The sequence below is a fragment of the Nannospalax galili genome, unplaced genomic scaffold (genome assembly GCF_000622305.1).
Source record: "Nannospalax galili isolate Female #2095 unplaced genomic scaffold, S.galili_v1.0 scaffold735, whole genome shotgun sequence".
Lineage (NCBI taxonomy): Eukaryota > Metazoa > Chordata > Mammalia > Rodentia > Spalacidae > Nannospalax > Nannospalax galili.
The window spans coordinates 544,373-563,819 of NW_008337053.1; the positions used below are offsets into that span (position 1 = coordinate 544,373).

General features: G+C 37.6%; 1 protein-coding gene across 5 annotated transcripts in view; it reads right to left on the reverse strand.

Annotated features, from left to right (window-relative positions):
- Cep152 (centrosomal protein 152) overlaps nucleotides 1–19,447 on the reverse strand; it is an 82,867-nt gene that overhangs the window by 50,061 nt on the left and 13,359 nt on the right. For 3 of the 5 annotated variants that reach the window (XM_029562942.1, XM_017797821.2, XM_008831780.3), the window contains exons 6-12: nucleotides 18,199–18,364; nucleotides 16,074–16,217; nucleotides 14,790–14,929; nucleotides 12,949–13,149; nucleotides 5,674–5,821; nucleotides 4,367–4,458; nucleotides 3,525–3,688 (exon numbers count right to left, since the gene is read on the reverse strand). In XM_029562942.1, the coding sequence (XP_029418802.1) occupies nucleotides 3,525–3,688; nucleotides 4,367–4,458; nucleotides 5,674–5,821; nucleotides 12,949–13,149; nucleotides 14,790–14,929; nucleotides 16,074–16,217; nucleotides 18,199–18,364 (1,055 nt within the window). The remainder of the gene's footprint in view (nucleotides 1–3,524; nucleotides 3,689–4,366; nucleotides 4,459–5,673; nucleotides 5,822–12,948; nucleotides 13,150–14,789; nucleotides 14,930–16,073; nucleotides 16,218–18,198; nucleotides 18,365–19,447) is intronic. The other 2 variants (XM_008831783.3, XM_008831781.3) reach the window with 1 other exon arrangement.

A 19,447-nucleotide genomic window follows, 5' to 3' on the forward strand; every position in this document is an offset into this window, starting at 1 on the left:
GAGCTAGGGGTAAAAGCAGAGGATAAATATGATCAAAATATATAGTATGCATGTGTGAGTTACTAGAAATATATATACATGCATTTTATATATATTTATATATACAAGGGTTTTTTTGAGACAGGGTCTGCCTATAGCCAGAGCTGGCCGGTTGGATCTAAGAAGAGCTAGGGGTAAAAGCAGAGGATAAATATGATCAAAATATATTGTATGCATGTGTGAGTTACTAGAAATATATATACATGCATTTTATATATATTTATATATACAAGGGTTTTTTTGAGACAGGGTCTGCCTATAGCCAGAGCTGGCCTATAACTTACTATGTAGATCAAGATTGCCTCAATCTTAGAGATTTACCTCTGTCTGCCTCCCAGCCTCCCAAGTGTTGGGATTAAAGGTGTGCACCACATCTGACTTAGAAATTTTTTTTTTAAAGATTTAAAACAGTCATACAAGTTTCTATGTAACAAAAATTTCACAATGGCTAGTATGTACCCTAAAATTATAGGAACACTGGGTAACCAAGTAACCTTAGATACTAATAATAATGTAACTATATTGGTTCATTAATTGAAACAAATTAGCACAAAATGTTAATAGGGAAAATGGGAACTGAGTATATAAGAAATGTAAAATAAAACTTTCTGTATATCTAAAATATAAATCTATTTTAAAAATAAATAATATTATCTGAACTAATATTTTTACCGTTCTTCAATTACAGATTTAAATTAAATGTTAGAATACTATACATGTGTAAAGAGAAAATGAACAAATTATTAGGTAAATTTATTTTTTAATGCTATAAAAGAGCTCTTTAGGATGGATATATATTATGTATATTACCCATTAATATATTGTATAGCTATATATACAAAATATTACCCATTTAAATATTTTCATTTCTTCAGAAATAGAAATAACTATAACAGAGATATAGTTATATAAGAAATATAAAAAAAATTAAAATGTACCTTCCTATGCTACAAGAGGTGGTGAACTACAGGCACTTAGTTTGTTCTGTTAGCAAATGAGATCTTCCTAACTTCTTTTCTGACTAATGTTGACCACTGAAATAGTACATCCTGTACTCCCAGAGGGAAGCAAAGCAGAAAGCAGAAAAAGTGCTTGCTAAAATAATTTTCTCTTCTTCCTCAAAATGGAACAAGTCAGGAGGGTGACCAACCTGCATAAGGCTTACTACTGAGCCCTAATTCGTTCTCTGAAACTCAAATAAACTGTAGTCCATTATGAAGCCTGCTGAGAAGACCAAAGAAAAAGGAGTATTCCACTTGTTAAATGTTTATTATTAGAGCTTACCAGCCAACTATAATAATGGAGAGAGGAAGCTGTTTGCAAGCTGCATACAGATTTAGTTACTCAAACTCCACCAAGGTAAAACAGAACCTTGAGACTAAATTCTTAAAATTTACTAGGCAGTAGCATAAGGGAGCCATGGAAATTTGGGTCAGTGATTTGAAAGCAGCTCAAGTCAAAAAAGAGGTAAAATTCTCAATGCTGGGGAAATTTGCTTTCTTTTACTCTAAGAATCAAAGTTGGATGGATTTTCAACGACTAAACCACTGGTGGGTGGGATGACTAAGCTAAGTGCTTCCTCTCTACTTTGTATTCTATTGGCTGTCTTCTTGCTAACCTTCACCAACTAACCACTCACTCTCCTTAGTTAATCTCTATTTTTCTGATTGAGGAGGTCAGTCATTTCATTTACTGTAACAATGACTGATGAGATACCTCAAGTTTATTAGCTACAGGAACACATTTAGAACTAACACATCATTGGTGTGAGTGTTAAGCAAATATAAAGTACACAAGCAGTGAGGTATGGTGGTGCATGCCTATAATCCTAGCACTTGGGAGGCAAAGGCAGACACTGATGGAGGAGGACAAATGTTTTCAAGAAACACTCTTCTGAGTTGGTAGTACAGGGTAGGTGATATAGTACTTGCTTAGTCTGAGTCAGTCCGTAGGCTCTCCGTTATCTAGCAATGCAAAAGAAACACTTTCTTTCACCTAAATTCAATCTCTTGACAGTACTCCATCTCTCATTCCTAACTCAAGCCAGTAGTAGGAATCGATACATTCTCCCTTTTCATGAATCAAGTATAAGACTAAACACAGAGCACTTAAGTTTGTCAACCCATTTTTTCTAACCAGACAAACCACAAACTCCCTGGGGGAAGTATAGTTTTCTACCTAATTGTTTGTAGCTATTTCCAGGACTTCACGTAGCTCTTCCCATGTAGCAAGGATTTCAAAAGTTCCTTAAGTGTCAAATACATAAGTACCTAAAACTAACTTTTCAACTTCTACCACTGCCTCCCTTATCACTCCCTGGGGGGATGATAAAGTACTCCCTTCCATGAGATTGATATCTATAATACAGTGTCATAAAAGAATGTTTTAAAAGTAAGATCCCAAAAAGATTTAAAGGGAAACTTAATGCTTAATTTCTGATAAATGCAAGGTATCATTTTTCTTTTTTTTTGGTCTTTTTGAGACAGGGTCTCCCTATAGCCCCAGGGGCCTGGAACTCACAGATTTACCTGCCTCTGCTTCCCAAGTGCTGGGACTAAAGTGTACACCACAACTCCTGGCTCCAAGGTATCTGTTTTTAACACATGGGGCTAACACACTAAAAAAAATTTATTCACTCACCTCAACACTTAAAACACATGGGTAATCTGTATATTGTGTGTTTGTCTATGAGTGGTGTACCTGTGTATAGGTGCATGCATGCTTGGGCTGAGGCCATAGGGCATCAGGTGTCCTATTGTATCATTCTCCTTTATTCCCTTGAGACAAGTGTTTTTTTACTGAACATGGAGTTAGGATGATGGTCAGCAAGCCTCAACCATCCTCCTGTCTCCAAATCCCATAGTGCAGGGTTCCAAGTGCACATGACCACACCAACCTTTTAACGTGGATACTGCGGACTTGAACTCAGGTCCTTATGCTTGCAAAGCAAGCTCTCTTACCCACTAAGTCATATGTCCAGTCCCATAATGTGTATATTTTGACTACATAAATCACTCTTTTTCCTTTCTATAACTGATGTGTATATTTGAGATAAAGATTACTAGTACAGTTTTAATACTTTCAGATTTCTTTAAGATTTTTATTTTTAGACATTTATACTTCATTAAGAATTTCAGGGCTGGAGCAATGGCTCAGTGAAGAGCTCTGGCTCTTCTTGCAGAGGACCTGGGTTTGGTTCCCAGCACCTACATGGCAACAACTGTCTATAACTCTAGTTCCAGGGGATCTGACACCTTCTTCTGATCTCCAAAGGTATTACATGACACAGGCAGTGCACACACAAGTTCACTTATATAAATGCAGGCAAAACACTCATACACTTAATAAAAACAAATAATTTCTAAAACATATTATATGTCCCCTAATCAGGTCATTCTTTTATGCATGGTGCCACCAGTCCCCCACGTCTCCATCACCAGCTTTACTAATGCAGATTCTTCTACAGTAAACTATTCATTTAGTACCTGTTAACTGTGGATTTTTTCCAGTTGCCTTTTTTAATACCCAAATTCACATATGATTCAGTGAGCTCTATATTTAATTCTCCTTCTGAGTCACTTGGAAGTATTCCTAGTTTTGCAGCAGATTCATAGAGAGAAATCTCATCTTTAAGCTCTGTTAATTCCTCCTAGAACAAAATCATTGAAAATAACTTCCATTATTTCCTAGATAACAAAGCTTCTTCGAATATATTTCTAACATGCATTCTAATAGCTTCAGAAAGGCCAGCATCTCAGGTTTTCCAGTAAACTGAATAAATGAGAAGTAAAGGTGGGCAGTTCCTTTCACAACCCTCTCATTTACAAAATCATCACTTGAGCTGAGATGCTTCTACTACAGTAGAAGAGAAAGAAGATGGGTCAGCCAGGAACATGTTGTACTTCAGGCTGCCAGGATGAACATGCAAAACACCTTTTTCAGTGAAGGCAATGCTAGAATTCTTCCCTGGTATTTTACTCTACTTTTAGTGGGAAATTGAAGTATCTGGAGGAAGAGGTGAGAGAATCTCAGCCTTATCAGATATCCCCACACCTGCAGATGGCCTTGTCTCTGGAATGCACCTATAGATGACAGGAGAGGGTAGGCAGACTGGCAAGAAGAGACAGGGCTCTGGCTCTGAAGTTACTCAGAACTGGGCTTGAACACCTAGTTCTAATTAACAGTGTGGATAAGATTCTTAAAAAATTCTCTGGGCTGCTTTGAAGATGGTCCATTTCTATTACACAGAGACATCTAAGATTCAAAAATAGGCGATATATTGCAGAACTGAGTTTCCATGAAGTCTCTTCCAAGTGGCAATACTCACTTGCAAAGCCTTATTCATGTTCTCACTTAGGGCATGTGCCTTTTGTGCTTGTTGCAGCTCTAACTGTAGCTGAGCCACCTCCTGTATGGAGCCTGCAGGACGGAAAAAAAAAATAAAAAAATCACAGGATACTCTAAATGTGAAGAGACAAAGTACCTATGGTCTACAGAACTGGAACCCACTGAGGGTCCAGAGGGTGGAGTTCTGCTTTGTTTTTATTTATTATTTTAGGCTCATAAAGAGCCAGTGGAGAACCAAAAGGCCTAAGTCTAGTTCAGACTTTTCTAAGACTTAGTACAGATCCCCATATGTCCTCCTCAAGAAGCTCAAAGCTAAGGCTACTGTGACTCTCAAGTCATACCGAACACAGCTGAACTACAGACTGCAGCAATCCAGGAGTCCATTAGTGGGAACACAGCATTTCAAGTCATAGAAAGTCAAGAAGTTCTACCTTACCATTTCTGCTCACCAGTTTAAAAACTACATCTTGCTGCCTTTAGTGTCTTTATAAATGCTCTTATTTCTAATGTTCCCTATCCATATGTGAAAGTAGTATATTATGACTGCTTCTGAAATTTTAGCAAACTAGTATTTCAAAGATTTATTTTTTTTACTTATGTGTGGTGTGTCTGTGTGTGTATGTGTCTATGTGTATGAGTATGGGGGTGGGGGGTGCTCACAGAGTCCAGAAGAGGATATTGGACCCCTGGAGCTAGAGTTACAGGTGGCTGTGAGTTGTCTTATGAGTTCTGGGAACCAAACATGGGTCCTCTGCAAGCACCATCTTAACCACTGAGTCATTTTTCTACCCCCCAGCAAACTAATTTAAAAAAATTTTTTTTATTATTTTTATTTCGTTACAGCTTTAACATACTCAATAACAATTTCCAGAGCAAAGATACTACTATTTTAAATTTACTAGGAGAGATTCCAATTCAAAGGGGACTTCTGAGTGTTTCCTCAAAAGAAAATGATCATTTCAGAAATAATTACTGAAAGTAAAGATGGTCTATTACACAGCTATAGAAAACCCTATCTTCAAAGCCTTTAATGTCCAAGGAAAACTCACCCCCAAGTCATGCTAAGTAAGGAAAAAAGATCTGTAACTAAACAGGGATAGGAAGAGAACCTAAATAGGATCCAAATTTTGTCCCCTACCAGAACATACACTCTCTCTCTCTCTCTCTCTCTCTCTCTCTTTCTAATAATAATAATAATAAATTGTAACTCAGGGGTTCTGCTATGTTCTGTCTGCATATCACATTAGCCTCTCGGGGGAGGGGGGGAGGTTGCACACAAGACCCTACCTGACTGCAGCAGGTGGGCACACTGCTTCTGACTGTCCTCTAGACTTCTCGTCAACCTGTTAATGATCTCGGTCTTCTCTAATTTGGTTGCTTCTTGATTTCTTTCTAGTTGCTTCACATGGTCTTTCAAACGAGTGCAAATGTCTTCCTAAATAGAAAGAGAGGTCAACAAGTCATTTTCATGATCAATTTTAATAAATATTAAACTAAAACCGCCCAACATAAAATCATCATGTGGTAGTATTGTTAGGGAAAGAGGAATTTACTGCTTGTAACCAATTAACTCAACTGGAGACACAGGCATCCAGAGATATGGGCAAGTGCTGCAGCCCCCGGAGCCTGACCTGTCTGATCTGTGTCGTGTCACGTAGGCATGTCTGCTTACACAAGATAACAGGGAAGGGTTGCGCCAGGCACATACCACCCATCCCTCCCCGACTGAGACACCTGAAGGGAGTTGTAACATTTTTCTTGTTTTGAACTTATTGGTTTGTGAAATGCTTGCTTTGAAACTATTCGCTGTATAAACGCGGGCTCTTGTGTAATGGTTGTGGGAGCCTATATAATCTTTACCTAAAATTGCCTCAGGGTCGATCACTCTAACCAGACCTGCATGTCTTGGAAGGATGGTCGGTCCCAGCTAGCTGGTTTAATAAAACTCTGCTTGATTTTTGCATCTCCATACTCGTGCATTTGTTCTCCTGAAGAGACCCACCGAGTCACGGACCCTAACAGTATCACATCTTTCAGGGGGCTAGCCAGTGCTCAGGAGACAATAAGAAACACACTGTGACCTTTGGTGAGGCCCCACTTTTCAAGCTGTTTCTTCTTTGAAGTTATGCTAACGAAAAAGAAATGGGATTTCTAGAGTTTCTTTCTACTCCACACTCCTAAAATACTTCTGTTCTAAAATTAGCATGCCAAAGGAAATATGTTATATTCCTATTTGCATTTTTGTGCTTTTAACATAGATATACAAATTTAGGCAAACAACCTCAAATCACAGAATCTGTATCCCCAGACAACAAGGAAACAGATGAATACATGGAAACTCTATTCTAAGCAGCCAAAGGCTCATTCTGTTCAGAGCAGCCAAAAACAATCTTTCCCTCCTCTGAGCATCTTTTAAACTTGATCTGTTTTTCTCTTATGTTTCTTTTTCTACCTTTTACATACCTTCTTGCCTCCGTGAAGTGGCTCTGCAATGTATTATACACAACAAAAATGATACTACGTACTTGAAAATGATTGACAAAAAAGACATGGTAATTGTAGTGTGTGATGGACTCTATGTAAATGTGTAAGAAATATACATTATGGTCCAAGGTCAGCATATGCCTTTGTATATATGTGGAGAAAGACACTGCATTTACAGTAAAAATTTCTCCAAAAAGAAAATGTATTTGCAAATGAGAAGCCATGGGAGTCTCAAGTCCAGGTAGAAAAAAACATTACTATAAAAATCAACACTTCTCATCTAAACCAGCTGCTCAGTCAGCATGCCAGGTAGAAAGATGCAAAGCATAGGGAGGCAGAAAGGTAGATGTGGCATGAGATTTCTTGAGAAAGTCCTTAAGACAGTAGTGGGAGATTTGAAGCAAAAATCAGGTACTGGCCTTGGAACCTGATTCCCAGCACAGCCTAAACCCCAATAATGCAGCTCAAAGGACACGAATATAGGAATACCCCCCAAAATGAAGTAACTCAGACACTTCCCTTATGCAAAGGGCTCTCCTTTAAAAAATTAAAGGCTTTCAATTTCACTTAAAAATTCATGTGAATTTTTGTATTCTATCTCATAATGCAGCTGCGTTTGCTTTAAATTTTTTCTACCAAATTTTCAGCAAAATGAAGCTTCTGGAAACTAGTCCATGTTTATTCAGCACTGAAAACTTCTTGGCACACAGCTGATGTTTCCCAGGCCAGCTTGGGAAGCACAGTCCTACCGTGCCAAAGTAACATGGTGACAAGATGAGCTAATAAGAATGACAGTCCAAATGCGTGTCATGAAGGGCTGGGGAAGACAAGACACTCAAATTTATATTCTGGAGAGGTCACAATAGTTTTGAATTGCTACAATATGTGGTGCATACAGTCTTTTCTACATCAAAAATCTGATGAGCTTTTTTGATATTTTATTTATTACTTTTATTTTATGTGTATGAGTGTATTATCTACATGTATGTAAGGAACAATGCCCATGGAGACCAGAAGAGGGTGTCATATTCCCTGGAACTGAAGTTACGGATGGTTGTTAGCTGCCATGTGAGTGCTGGGATTCAAACCCGGTCCTCTAGAAGAGCAGTCAGCTCTCTTAACCACTGAGACATCTCTTCAGCCCTAAAATCTGATGTTTTAAGGAAAACACTAAGTTAATAAAATGCTCAAGCATATATTTCTCAAATGGACTAGGTACACAGACATTCAAAAAACTCAACTGCATCACAGATTGTTTGGTCTCCCCATCACTTGGAATTAGACAATTTCAAATTACAACTCAACACACACCCATGATTTAAAGTCTTAAGAGAAAGTTGCTCAACTTTAAATAGAAAAAGAGGGGGAAAAAAATCTAAATCTAATACATTTAACAGGAAAAGTTGGAAGCTTTCCCACGAACAGCAGGACCAAGGAAAGGGTGTCTTTCTCACCACTCCTCTCAGCAGCATGCTACAAGTTCTTGCCAATGCCCTTGGACAAGAAAAGGAAATTAAAGGTATACAAACTGCAAAAGAACAAACTAAAACTCTCTTTATTCATGGAAGACATGATCTCCTATATGGAAAATCAAAAGAAAAAAAACAACCTATTAGACCTAACAAGCAATTATAGGTCTGTAGAATGTAACATTAATTTTTTAAAAAGTCACTTTCAAAAGTCAGCCATGGTAGTACACGCCTTTAATCCCAGCACTTGGGAGGCAGAGGCAGGTGGATCTCTGTGAGTTCGAGGCCAGCCTGGTCTACATAGCGAGTTCCAAACCAGCTGGGGCTACAAGGAGACCCTGTCTCAACAAAGACCAAAAAAAAAAAAAAAAAAAAAAAAGTCACTTTCCTACATATCCACAATGAGCAAGTAGAATTTGAAATTAAAAATATGATGCCATTTACATTACCATTCCAAAAATAAAGACCTTAGGTATAAATCTAAAACACGTACAAGACCTTTATAGAGAAAACTACACAACTCTAAAGAAATCCATAAACAACTAAATAATCAGGGCTGGAGAGAGGGCTCAGTGGTTAAGAACACTGGCTGTTCTTGCAGAAGACCAGGGTTCAAATCCCAGCACCCACATGGCAGCTAACAACTGTCTGTAACTCCAGTTCAAGAGACTCTGATTCCCACTGTCGTCTGTGGGCACTTCACAACATGGGTGCACTTACACACATGCAGGGCTACCACTCATACTTTAAAATAAAAATTAAAAAATAAACTAAATAATCAGATATATTCTATGTTCATGATAAGAACACTCAATATTGTCAACATGCCACTTGTTATCAGTAAGAGCTACAGATTCAGTGTAATCTTAAAGTACCAGCAAAATTAATATCTTGAGTTTATACAAGGTGTTCCATACATCACTACCACTCTGGTACAGCATGTTGATAATGGAGGAAGCTATACACTAGGGGTAGGAGGTGGATACATGGGAAATTTTACACCTTTCGTTCAACTTTAGTGTGAACATACAGCAACTCTAAAAACTGAAGTCAATATACATATATATTTACAATGGTTATATACAAATTTATATAGTGTATTTATACCCCAATGTCTGCTGTTTTCCAGTAAAAGTTTGTTGAACAGGTAAAATAATTTGGTCAGTCTACAACATAGTTACTGAGTCCCACCAAGAACAGCATTTTTATCACAGCAAGGGATATTCAACCTTTGGCAAGAGAAGCATTAATCTCTTGAAAAACATGAATAAGCTTATAGATCCACAAAGGTCATATTCTTATTCACCAGAACATTCTTACCCATAACTACTAAGGATACATGGGTTCCCAAGAGCCTAGTTAGCACTGGCTTAGGAGACACAAGGTAACATATCTCTATGACTAGCAAAATTCACTGCATGAGCATCTATTCTTAGCACTATGTACATACTATACATGGGTACACTACTATGTGTGATCCCATGAGAGCCACTCAGACCTAGATATTGACAAATTTATTCAACTTCAACAGGGTTAATTATCCAAAAGTTATTATTTTCCAAGAATTATTTTTCTTTGAACTCTATCAAATGAAGTGTACTGGGAAGATTTACTGAAAAGAGAAATAGTTTGCAACTCTAATAACTTTTATAAATAAAAGAGGAAAATGTAAATATATAGTTACCAGTTATATGAGAAACACAAAATTAAACTTCTCTGTATAGAACACATTTGTGCTTTTTACTTGTTTTCTTTTAAATCTTTGCGTATGTACGCACAGGTGTGTGTGCTTGCATATGAGTACAGGCATGCACATGCCATGATGTGTGGAGGTCAGAGGACAACCTCAGGTGCAGGTCACCTTTCACCTTGAGACAGGGTCTCGATAGTTACTGTGTACACCAGGCTAGCTGGTCCTCCAGTTTCAGGGATTCCTGTCTCTGCCTCCAATCTCGCTGTAGGGGCACTGGGATCCACCACATGCAGCTTTCCATGAGTTCTAAGGATCCAAACTCAGGTACTCAAACTTGTATAACAAGAGTTTTGTCATTGCCACAGTCCACACTTGTGCATTTTTCTAATCATAGGCAGGCATTTCCCTCTTTAATTTTTATAGCACTCCTCCAATTAGGAACCCCAAATAGATTATAAAATAATAGAAACTGGGTATAGGTACTTTGACCTCATTAAAAATACTGCTGAGCCAATTGATAGCAGTTTAAAGCACAAAGGAGATATCAAAAAATATTCCGGGGGGGGGTTGTGGAGAGGAGTCATAGTAAATACAGTTCATGATTTGGTGTCTGAAACCCACTCGGCACAGAACTAACATGTTGTTGTCTTCTGTTCTGAGGTACTTCTTTTGAAATAGTTATGGCAGACATAGGGGTAAATAAAGGAATCAGAGGCACAGGGTACTAATCAATTAGTTGTCCTGGAATAACCGCAGACTGAAAAGAACTGACTGTACTAGCACAGGCCAGAACCTGAGAGCTTGTCCTGGGAGCCTTTTTGAGGGCCTGCCAACATCCTTATAACCATCCCTATAAGAAAGGCTTCCAAACACACTAAAAATTCCCTCCAACCCAGTCCCAATGTAATCACCTTGAGTCAGCAGAGAGAGAGTGCTCTTCAAATAACTCAGGAAGAGCTGCCAGACTCCACCTTTCTCTAGCCATCCAAAAAGGACCACTGATTGCTTTAACTACTACTCTGTTTGGCCAAAGACAATATGAACAAATAAACAAAATTTTTAAAGTTTAAAAAAAAAGAACCCCAGATTCTAGTTAAGTCTTCTATAAAACAGACTTTCTTTCCATGATTTCTCATTCCCTATATAGCCACTACAACGATCAAATTATATTATTTTTCTATGTAAAAGGAATACAAACATAATTAAATCTAACTAATGCATAAATACATATAAAATAAAATGGACTGTAGTTTACAGCTGAGTTGGTAGAGCACTGTCCCAGCAAGCACAAAGCCCTGGGTACAATCCCAGCACCACACAAACCAAGCATGGCAGCGCATGCCAGTAATCCCAGCCCTCCAAAGGCAGAGGCACAAAGACCAGAAGTTCAGAGTCATCCTCAGCTACATAGTAAATTTGAGTCCAGTTTGGGCTTCCTAAGACGCTGTAATAAACTAAACAAAATACAAAATATGCAATAAAATAAAAATAGTAATGAAATAAAATCTTAAACAAATAATTAGTATGCCATAATACTATCATGCCATAATACCTATCATGGGAACATTTATTGTCAGCTATAAACTCAGAAATAATCAAAATCAGGGTGAATTTTAGGTGCAGTAGGTTTTTCATACCCTCACATCTTATTTTCTTCTTTCCCTTGGGTTAATTAGTTCTGAAATTAGGAAAAAATGCATTCTGAAATTTTATTTATTTGACCTAAAATTTTGGAAAATAAGTAAGTAAACTCACCCTCAGCTTGTGATAATGTATTCTCTTTTGGACAAAAATAATAAGTGTTCACTGTGAACTATGCTGAACCTTGAATCGAAAGGAGTTTATTTAGATAAGACTTTCTTCCCTATTTTATACATTATATAGACTGAGTATCCACCACAGGAAAAGTTCCAATTTTGGAATATTCGTTGTTAGGAATAAGGCTCAAGATTAAACAGAAAATTTGCTCTTTGTTTTATATATTCATTATATACTGAGTCTGAAGTTAATTTTATACAGTATCAACTGTGGCCTGTCCCCATGAGGTTTGGTATAGAATTTTCTACTTGAGGCACCTGTCAGCCAAAAGGATACTAAATTTCAGATATCTAACTTCTATTCTCAAAATTAACCTTTTCCCAAGAACCATTTCTCAACAATCTTTACTGAGAGGTAAATGCTGGGAGACTAGAAGGCTCCCACGTCTACTTCAGGTTCTGGCCAGTGCCAGTACACTTACTCCTTTCAGTTGGCATCTGTGTTGGATAGCTTCAGTTGTCAACTAAAAGAGGGAACCTCAATTGGGGAATTTCCTCTGAAGGACTGGCCTGTGGGCATGTCTGTGAGGCACTTTCTTGATTGTTGGGTGAATTGGGAGGCCCAGCCCACTGTGGGTGCTGGCATTTCTGCACAGGTAGTCCTGGATTGCATAGGCCAGAAACAACCCAGTAAGCAGCATCCCACCACAGTCTGTGCTGCAGCTTCTGCCCCAGGTTCCTGCCTTGAGTTCCTATCCTGACTTCCCTCAGTGATGGGTTGATTGGGACCTGGGAGTAGTAATTTCAGATAAAAAAAACTTTCCTCTGCCCAGGTTAGTTTTGGCCATAGTGTTTATTACACAATGGAAACCTAACTAGGACAGCATTTATTCTAGAAATATGAATATGTTTAAATCCTACTAAAAAAATAAAGCTCTATTACTGTGAGATCTGAGAAGGTAGTAACCAATTCTACAAGAGGAAAGATGTCCAAAATTATACCTTTAGGACACATTCATAGACTGAAAAATCATTAGTTTTTAGGTTTCAGTTATAAGTTAATACCTACTATAAACAGCAAAATTTCTGAGGGACCACAAAAAATGTTATTAAAAAAATAACAAGCTTTACAAATGAAAGCTTCTCATTAGAAACTGACCTGTTCCTGAAGGGCTGTCACTGTAGCATCCAAATTCTTCTGCAGGGAGAACACTTGCTCTTCATACTTCTGTGTGAGGCCCGTAACAATACTCTTATGCTGTTCTCTGGCTCGTTGAAGTGACTCAGAATGATGAAGCTCCACCAACTGCTGTTTCAAATTCTCCAGAGCCATTTCAGTTGTTCTGGACTTCTTGATCAGCTAGTAAATAAACAGGAAATCCATGTTGATAGTATCTTAACTTTGTGCTCTCTGAGGACTTGAAAACTCAGCACTTTAATAAGAATAAAGAGGGAAGTCTCACCTACCATGGCCTTAGTCCCTTAAAACTGTCCTGGATGCTATCTATTGTAAAGCCCCTGGTTGCTGCAATAATTATTCACTGACAAACTATATTTCACAGTTACCCGCAAAGGCTGACTGGGAATCTGCAGAGCATGATAGTAATGTGGGCATCAGGCAATCAATCTGCTGCTACAATTGGTAGTCCTAGTGCTATTTGCATGGCTATGTGAGTCAAGTTTGGGGCAACTGTTAGGTCACAGAAAAATGACAGCTGTCCTTTAAAACACTGGAAAACCTTTGAATGGTCACTTTATACTAAATAAAGTTTTTGTTTTTGTTTTTTGAGACAGGCTCCCATACTGTTTGACTGGCTTCAAATTCCTAGGCTCAAGTAATACTCCCGCCTTATCCTCCTGAGTAGGTAGGACTAAAGGCATATGCCACCATGACCCAATTAAAACAATTTTGAAAGCATAGTTGGAACTGTGAGTAAAATAATGACCCACAAATAGTTTCCTAATCCCCAAAACCCATGATTAAGTTATACTTTAGGGCAAGGAAAATACTAAAGTTGCAAATGAGATTAAAGTTACAAATCATATAACAATAAAATAAGGAGATTCTGAAGGGAAGAACTTGGTTCAAGACTTTTAGCTTCTCAGGCTTTGTCAATAACTGATTTTACCCTTAGGCAAATATGTTTCCCTTCTAAGACCGGCCTAATTTATCTATAAAGTGTTGAACATGGTGCCTACAAAGGAATCAGAATTCCAATAAGTTTTTCGTTTTATGAAATATAAAAAGTTGATTTGAAAAATGCAAAAAAGAAAATGGGGAAAATGATTTTAAGTGTTTTAAGAATAGCTTGCCAATTTCAAGACATCCCACAGAGTTATAGTCATGGCAGCATGCAAGAGACAAGAAAAACATCTAAGAACAAAACATACATGCCACCAGGTTGGTAGTTAACAACACCCTCTCAGCACATGCTGACCACCAGCCATATGCCAAACACAGCAGGGCTTACAAGCATAAGGAAAGTCAATGACACCTTCAAGGTGTTCTAGGTATGTTATAATAGAAGTAATCACTTTGAGGGAACAGACTCAGAATAAGAAACCCGTGAGCTGGGGTTTGTTGATCAAAGGCAACATGCCATGGAATAGCATTCCAGAGAAGCAGTGGTGTGTGCAAGCCTATGAAAACAAGACTACTGAGTGTACAGAAAGAGGTCCAAGGTCATCTCCTCAAGTATTTTGTTCCACAGGTAAGGTGGGTCAATGGAAAGCCTTTAAGCAAGAGAACAACAAAATTAGAACTGTATTCTGGGAGGATTATGCAGATGGCCAAAAAGAGAATTTGCAGGATGGGTAAAACTAGAGTAATTAAGAAACTTTTGGATTAACAATATAAAACCCTGAAAGAGCAAAACTGCAATGACGTTAACAGAGGAGCTGCCACCTCCCTCCTAGCACCTGAAGTGACATCCATGACTCAAAGTTCTTCTAAATTTAGTCTTAACCCAACCTAAGTTCTGTCAAAGTTAAAAAGTATACCTTTTCTTCGCTGACTTTGAGCGCTTGTATTTGGGTCTCCTGGGCTTCTATCTGTGCTTCAAGCTGAATTTCCCTTTCTTTTCCATTCTGAAAGAGCTTCTGTGATTCTTGAAGGCTGATGGTCAAGCCATCCTTTTCATCTGGACATTAAAAATGTTGATAGAGAGAGTGTCACTGTAATGAGACTGTAACTGCCACAACCTCTATGAGATCTATTAGACCTAAATGTTGAATTAAATTCAGACAACTTTCAACTCAATGAACTTTAGTTGCTTTAGAGAAAAAACAGAAAAATGATTTCTAAAAAATACTTGACACCAAAACTTAAAGAACCACTAAAATTTGAGTTCTTATTATATCCCTGTTGAAGCCAAAAACAGCATCTGTTCACAGATGTTTGAGAAGCTATACAGATAATGCAAAGCCCTGCTAATCTGAGATGTGGGTTATGGCTGTACACACCTATGATCTCAGGACTCAGATGGCTAAGGCCAGCCTGGGCTATATAATGAGACCCTGACTCAAAAATAAGGCATGTGAGGATTACTAACTTCCTTCACATATTTGTAATGAACTCTTTAATTGATCTAGTCTTAAGTCCTTCTCAAATACTTTACTATAACAGCTCACAAATTCTCTCAAATTTTATACGCATTACAGAAAAAGATTTTTTCACTATCAACTAAATTTGAAAATGAGCTGGAGTTCAGTCTCAAAATTATTCTACAAATGGAGGTTCAACACTGACCAAAACTACAGAGCAGAGGAAGAGTAAGCAAGTACGACCTGAATCTGTGTTTTCTCCATATGATTAAAAAGAAATGGCAACATTTTCCTTGGCACATTTATAGCAGTTCAGGGTCCCTACCGCCTCCTTGGCTTAAAATGTTTACGGTAATCTGCAGGGTCTCAGAAAAGGATGCATTACTTAGCTAAACATATCACCCTGGAAGAGGAATACTTCATCCAGGGTAATGACATGAGGACAGTTTTTAGGGCAGGAGGCCTTCAGCACAGTTAAGTAACACTCATCGAAGCCAAAAGAAGGGGGAGGATAACTGCGAAAACAGTAGAGCTCTAGAGGGAAGAAATCCACGGTAAGGACACGGAAGTCTTGGCTTTGGGATTTGCTCTGACTCAGTATGAGCTCTCTGACCAGGAAAAATGAGGTTACTGGAATGAAAAGCGCAGGAAAATAAAAATAGAATGATAAAATTAGTTGATCAGAAACCAGATGTCCAGCTCTTGCACAGAGGAAAAACTCAGGCCCAGCAGCTATATTACCTTTGATCATCAGAAGCTGGTGATTCAGAAATCGAATTTGCCGCTCACTTTCATTCAGCTTTTCAACTAAGTTGTCTAACTGTCTCTCCTTTGCTTTGTTAAGAACCTGGAGTTGAATAATATGTATATTTTCTGCAGAATCTGCTTTGGAATTAGAGACAACTTATTAGGCAAAAACATACCAAAATATAAGCTATGTTCAATTAGCACCATGTTTCTCAAAATTTTATACAGTTTATTAGAACAAAAAAATCTAACAGTGAATTGTGACTAACAATTTTTTAATATCAAGATAAAATAAAATAGAATGCATTGGAGAACTTTATGTAGCAAGGATAAGCATTTTGTGGAGCTTTTTTTATACTTATTTATACTTAATATTGCAGAATATACCACATGTACTCCACTATGGGCCACTGCCAGAAAATGTAAAAGTCACTAGTTTCAGGTAAAACTCTGTATCACTATCAGTTTGGCCAGTTAGAAAGCAGTATATAACAACTGCAACAGCATAACATGCTCTCATCAAATGACCAACAGAATAAGTACATAAGCCTCTATAAAATTATTTTAAAAGGAAAGTTCTAGATACCCTTGTGAAAATACTTAATCTTTAGCAAGAGTGGAAACTACACTGTTTTATGTCTATGTTGGCACATAAACTGCTGCGTTAATTAACTACTAAAGAGATGAACAACATGGAGTCTTCATAACAAAATCATTGTAGGAAACACAGACTGGGGGAAAATGAAAATGACAGGTAGAAGAAGGTTTCAACTCTGCGATAGTCTAGTATGCTGAAAGCATCACGATGATGTCCAAAAAAGGAAGTCCAGTTATCTCTGTGGCCTAGCCAGGTAACCTAGAAACTCAATCACACTCTAGAATCTCACCAGCTCTTCAATATGCACAATAATTCAAAGTTAATTTAATATGCCAGAAACATGATGATAAAAGCTACAATCTATGTTTTCTGCTTGTGTTTTGAGACAGGTTCTTGCTATGTAGACCAGACTATCCTGGATCTCATAGAACTCTGCCTGCCTCTGCATCCTGAGTGCTGGGATTAAAAGCATCTGTACCATGCCCATTAGCAGTTTTTCATTTTTCTAGTGTCTTTAAAGTATTTTTCTTATAGTTATATTTATACACACACTATATCAAAAAAAGGGGAGAGGTAAGTACCACATAACTTAACCTGAGATCAAAGTCAATTCTGAACACACCAGAGTTACACAATTATTATACTAAAGCAATGCAAAAATTAAAAGAAAAACTAAGATAATCATTGCTGATTTATTAAGTTACATGTTTATGCAGTGAAAAAAATCTAATACAAGACCGATGAGAAAATTGTATTTCATTTTCCAAAGCAGACAAGCAAGAAAAATATTAAGCTCAGGATGACTGAAATACTCCATTGTGTAAATTTTCTTTTAGCATTTTACTAAGAAAATTTTCAAATATCAATTTGTTATTGAAAACAGCAAAATAAATTCCCAAGAACTCATCTCTGAAATTCAGCAATTTTCCTTTATCTTTACACCTACCTAACATCACTTCTTAAAAACAATTTTTTTTTTTTTTTTTTTTTTTTTTTTTTTTTTAGCTAGACATGCCCTCCATCACTGAGCTGCATCCCTGGCCCTTGGTTTTTGTGAGACAGGTTTTCACAAGGTAACTCAGGCTGACCCTGACTGTTCTCTATGCTAGGCTGGCCTTGGACTGCTGTTGCTAGCTTTTCCTGTCTCTGTATCCTAAGTGCTAGGCATACAGGTACATGCCACTACCTTGAGCTCAACAGATTAATTTGAAATAAATCTTAGAATTTTTATCAATCTGTTTATAAAGATCTCAATATAAGGCTCTCTGAAATACCAATAATTCCACTGATACTTAAAAAAACAAAATTCTTGAATGTACATACAAATATTCCTTAACTGTTCTCCCCAACTATGTTAATAACAACAACAACAAAAACAAAAACATAACTGAATGTGGTATCACACATCTATAATTCTATCAATTGGAAAGCTGAAGCAGGAGGATTGCCGTGAGTCTGAGGCCAGCTTGGCTCTGTCTCAAAAAAAAAAGTAAAATAAATAAATATAAATGAGACACCTACTTTCATTAGCTCCTAAAAATTGCTGCTGCAGGCCTTCAAACACATCAGTTCCTGCTATTTCCTGAGCTGGTAAGCTATGGCTCTGCACAGAAGACTGATAAGGCTTATACGTCACTTTATATGGCTCCAAAGCCACGCAGTTGGGACCTTGGGATGAACCAAATTGCTATGAAAAGATGAAAAATGAAATTAACAGTTAGAATTTGGCCCTTTTCCCCAAAATTAACTTAGACACCTCCCTCCTTCCAAGTGCTAAAATTATAGGTGAATATTAGCATGCCTAGTTTATGTACTACTAGAGATGGAACCTAGAGCCTCATGCATGCTAGGCAAGCACTCTACCAACTGACCTACATCCGCAGCCCAGGATCAACTTTTTTTTTTTTTTTTTCTGTCTTTTTTCGACAGGGTCTCCCTATAGCCCCAGCTGTCCTGGAACTCACTATGTAGACCAGGCTGGCCTTGAACTCACAGAGATCCACCTGCCTCTACCTCCCAAGTGCTGGGACTATCAACTTTTTAGACATCTTTGCTCAAAAATAGTACTCACAGTTATTTAAAATTGTTAATTCCTTCGTTGTAATTTTGAGCACACAATGGAGTAAATTTCAAAAATAAAACTTAAGAATAGCAGTGAGGTCGTATATGAGCATTTTATTACAAATTAGTAAGATGATGCCACCATTTTGGGAACATAAAAATGCACACAATAAATAATAATAGCATGTGATAATGCCTCATGTCTAATAAATTCAAAATAATTTATGCAATGAATAACATTCTCCAGTGAGAAAATAACTAGCTTTAATGACCCCCCCCCCAAAAAAAATCATTCTGCCATTGAGTGTCACAGAATAGCAATTGGGAAAATGAGGTACTTATTGTCATTGAGAGACTCTAAGTAGCTACTATTTCCTAAGGCCTTCTTAAAACTCTCCTACAGTCAGAGCAAGCTGTTTCTCCAGTAACATTCGTCTTATCTTCTGTTACAACCCCATACAAAAAAGAAATTAGCTTTGAAGTGTTTGATCTAAAATTGGTTATGTGTGGTGAACAAGAAAATTGAGGAAACTAAATGCTATGATCTACATAAAATTGCTACTGTAAGAACTATAACAAGGATGGGCGTGGTGGCACACACCTTTAATCTCAGCACTCAGGAAAGAGAAGCAGGCAGATCTCTGTGAGATCAAGGCCAGTCTAAAACATGTTCCAGGCCAGCTGATGCTACAGGGAGATGGTCTCAAAA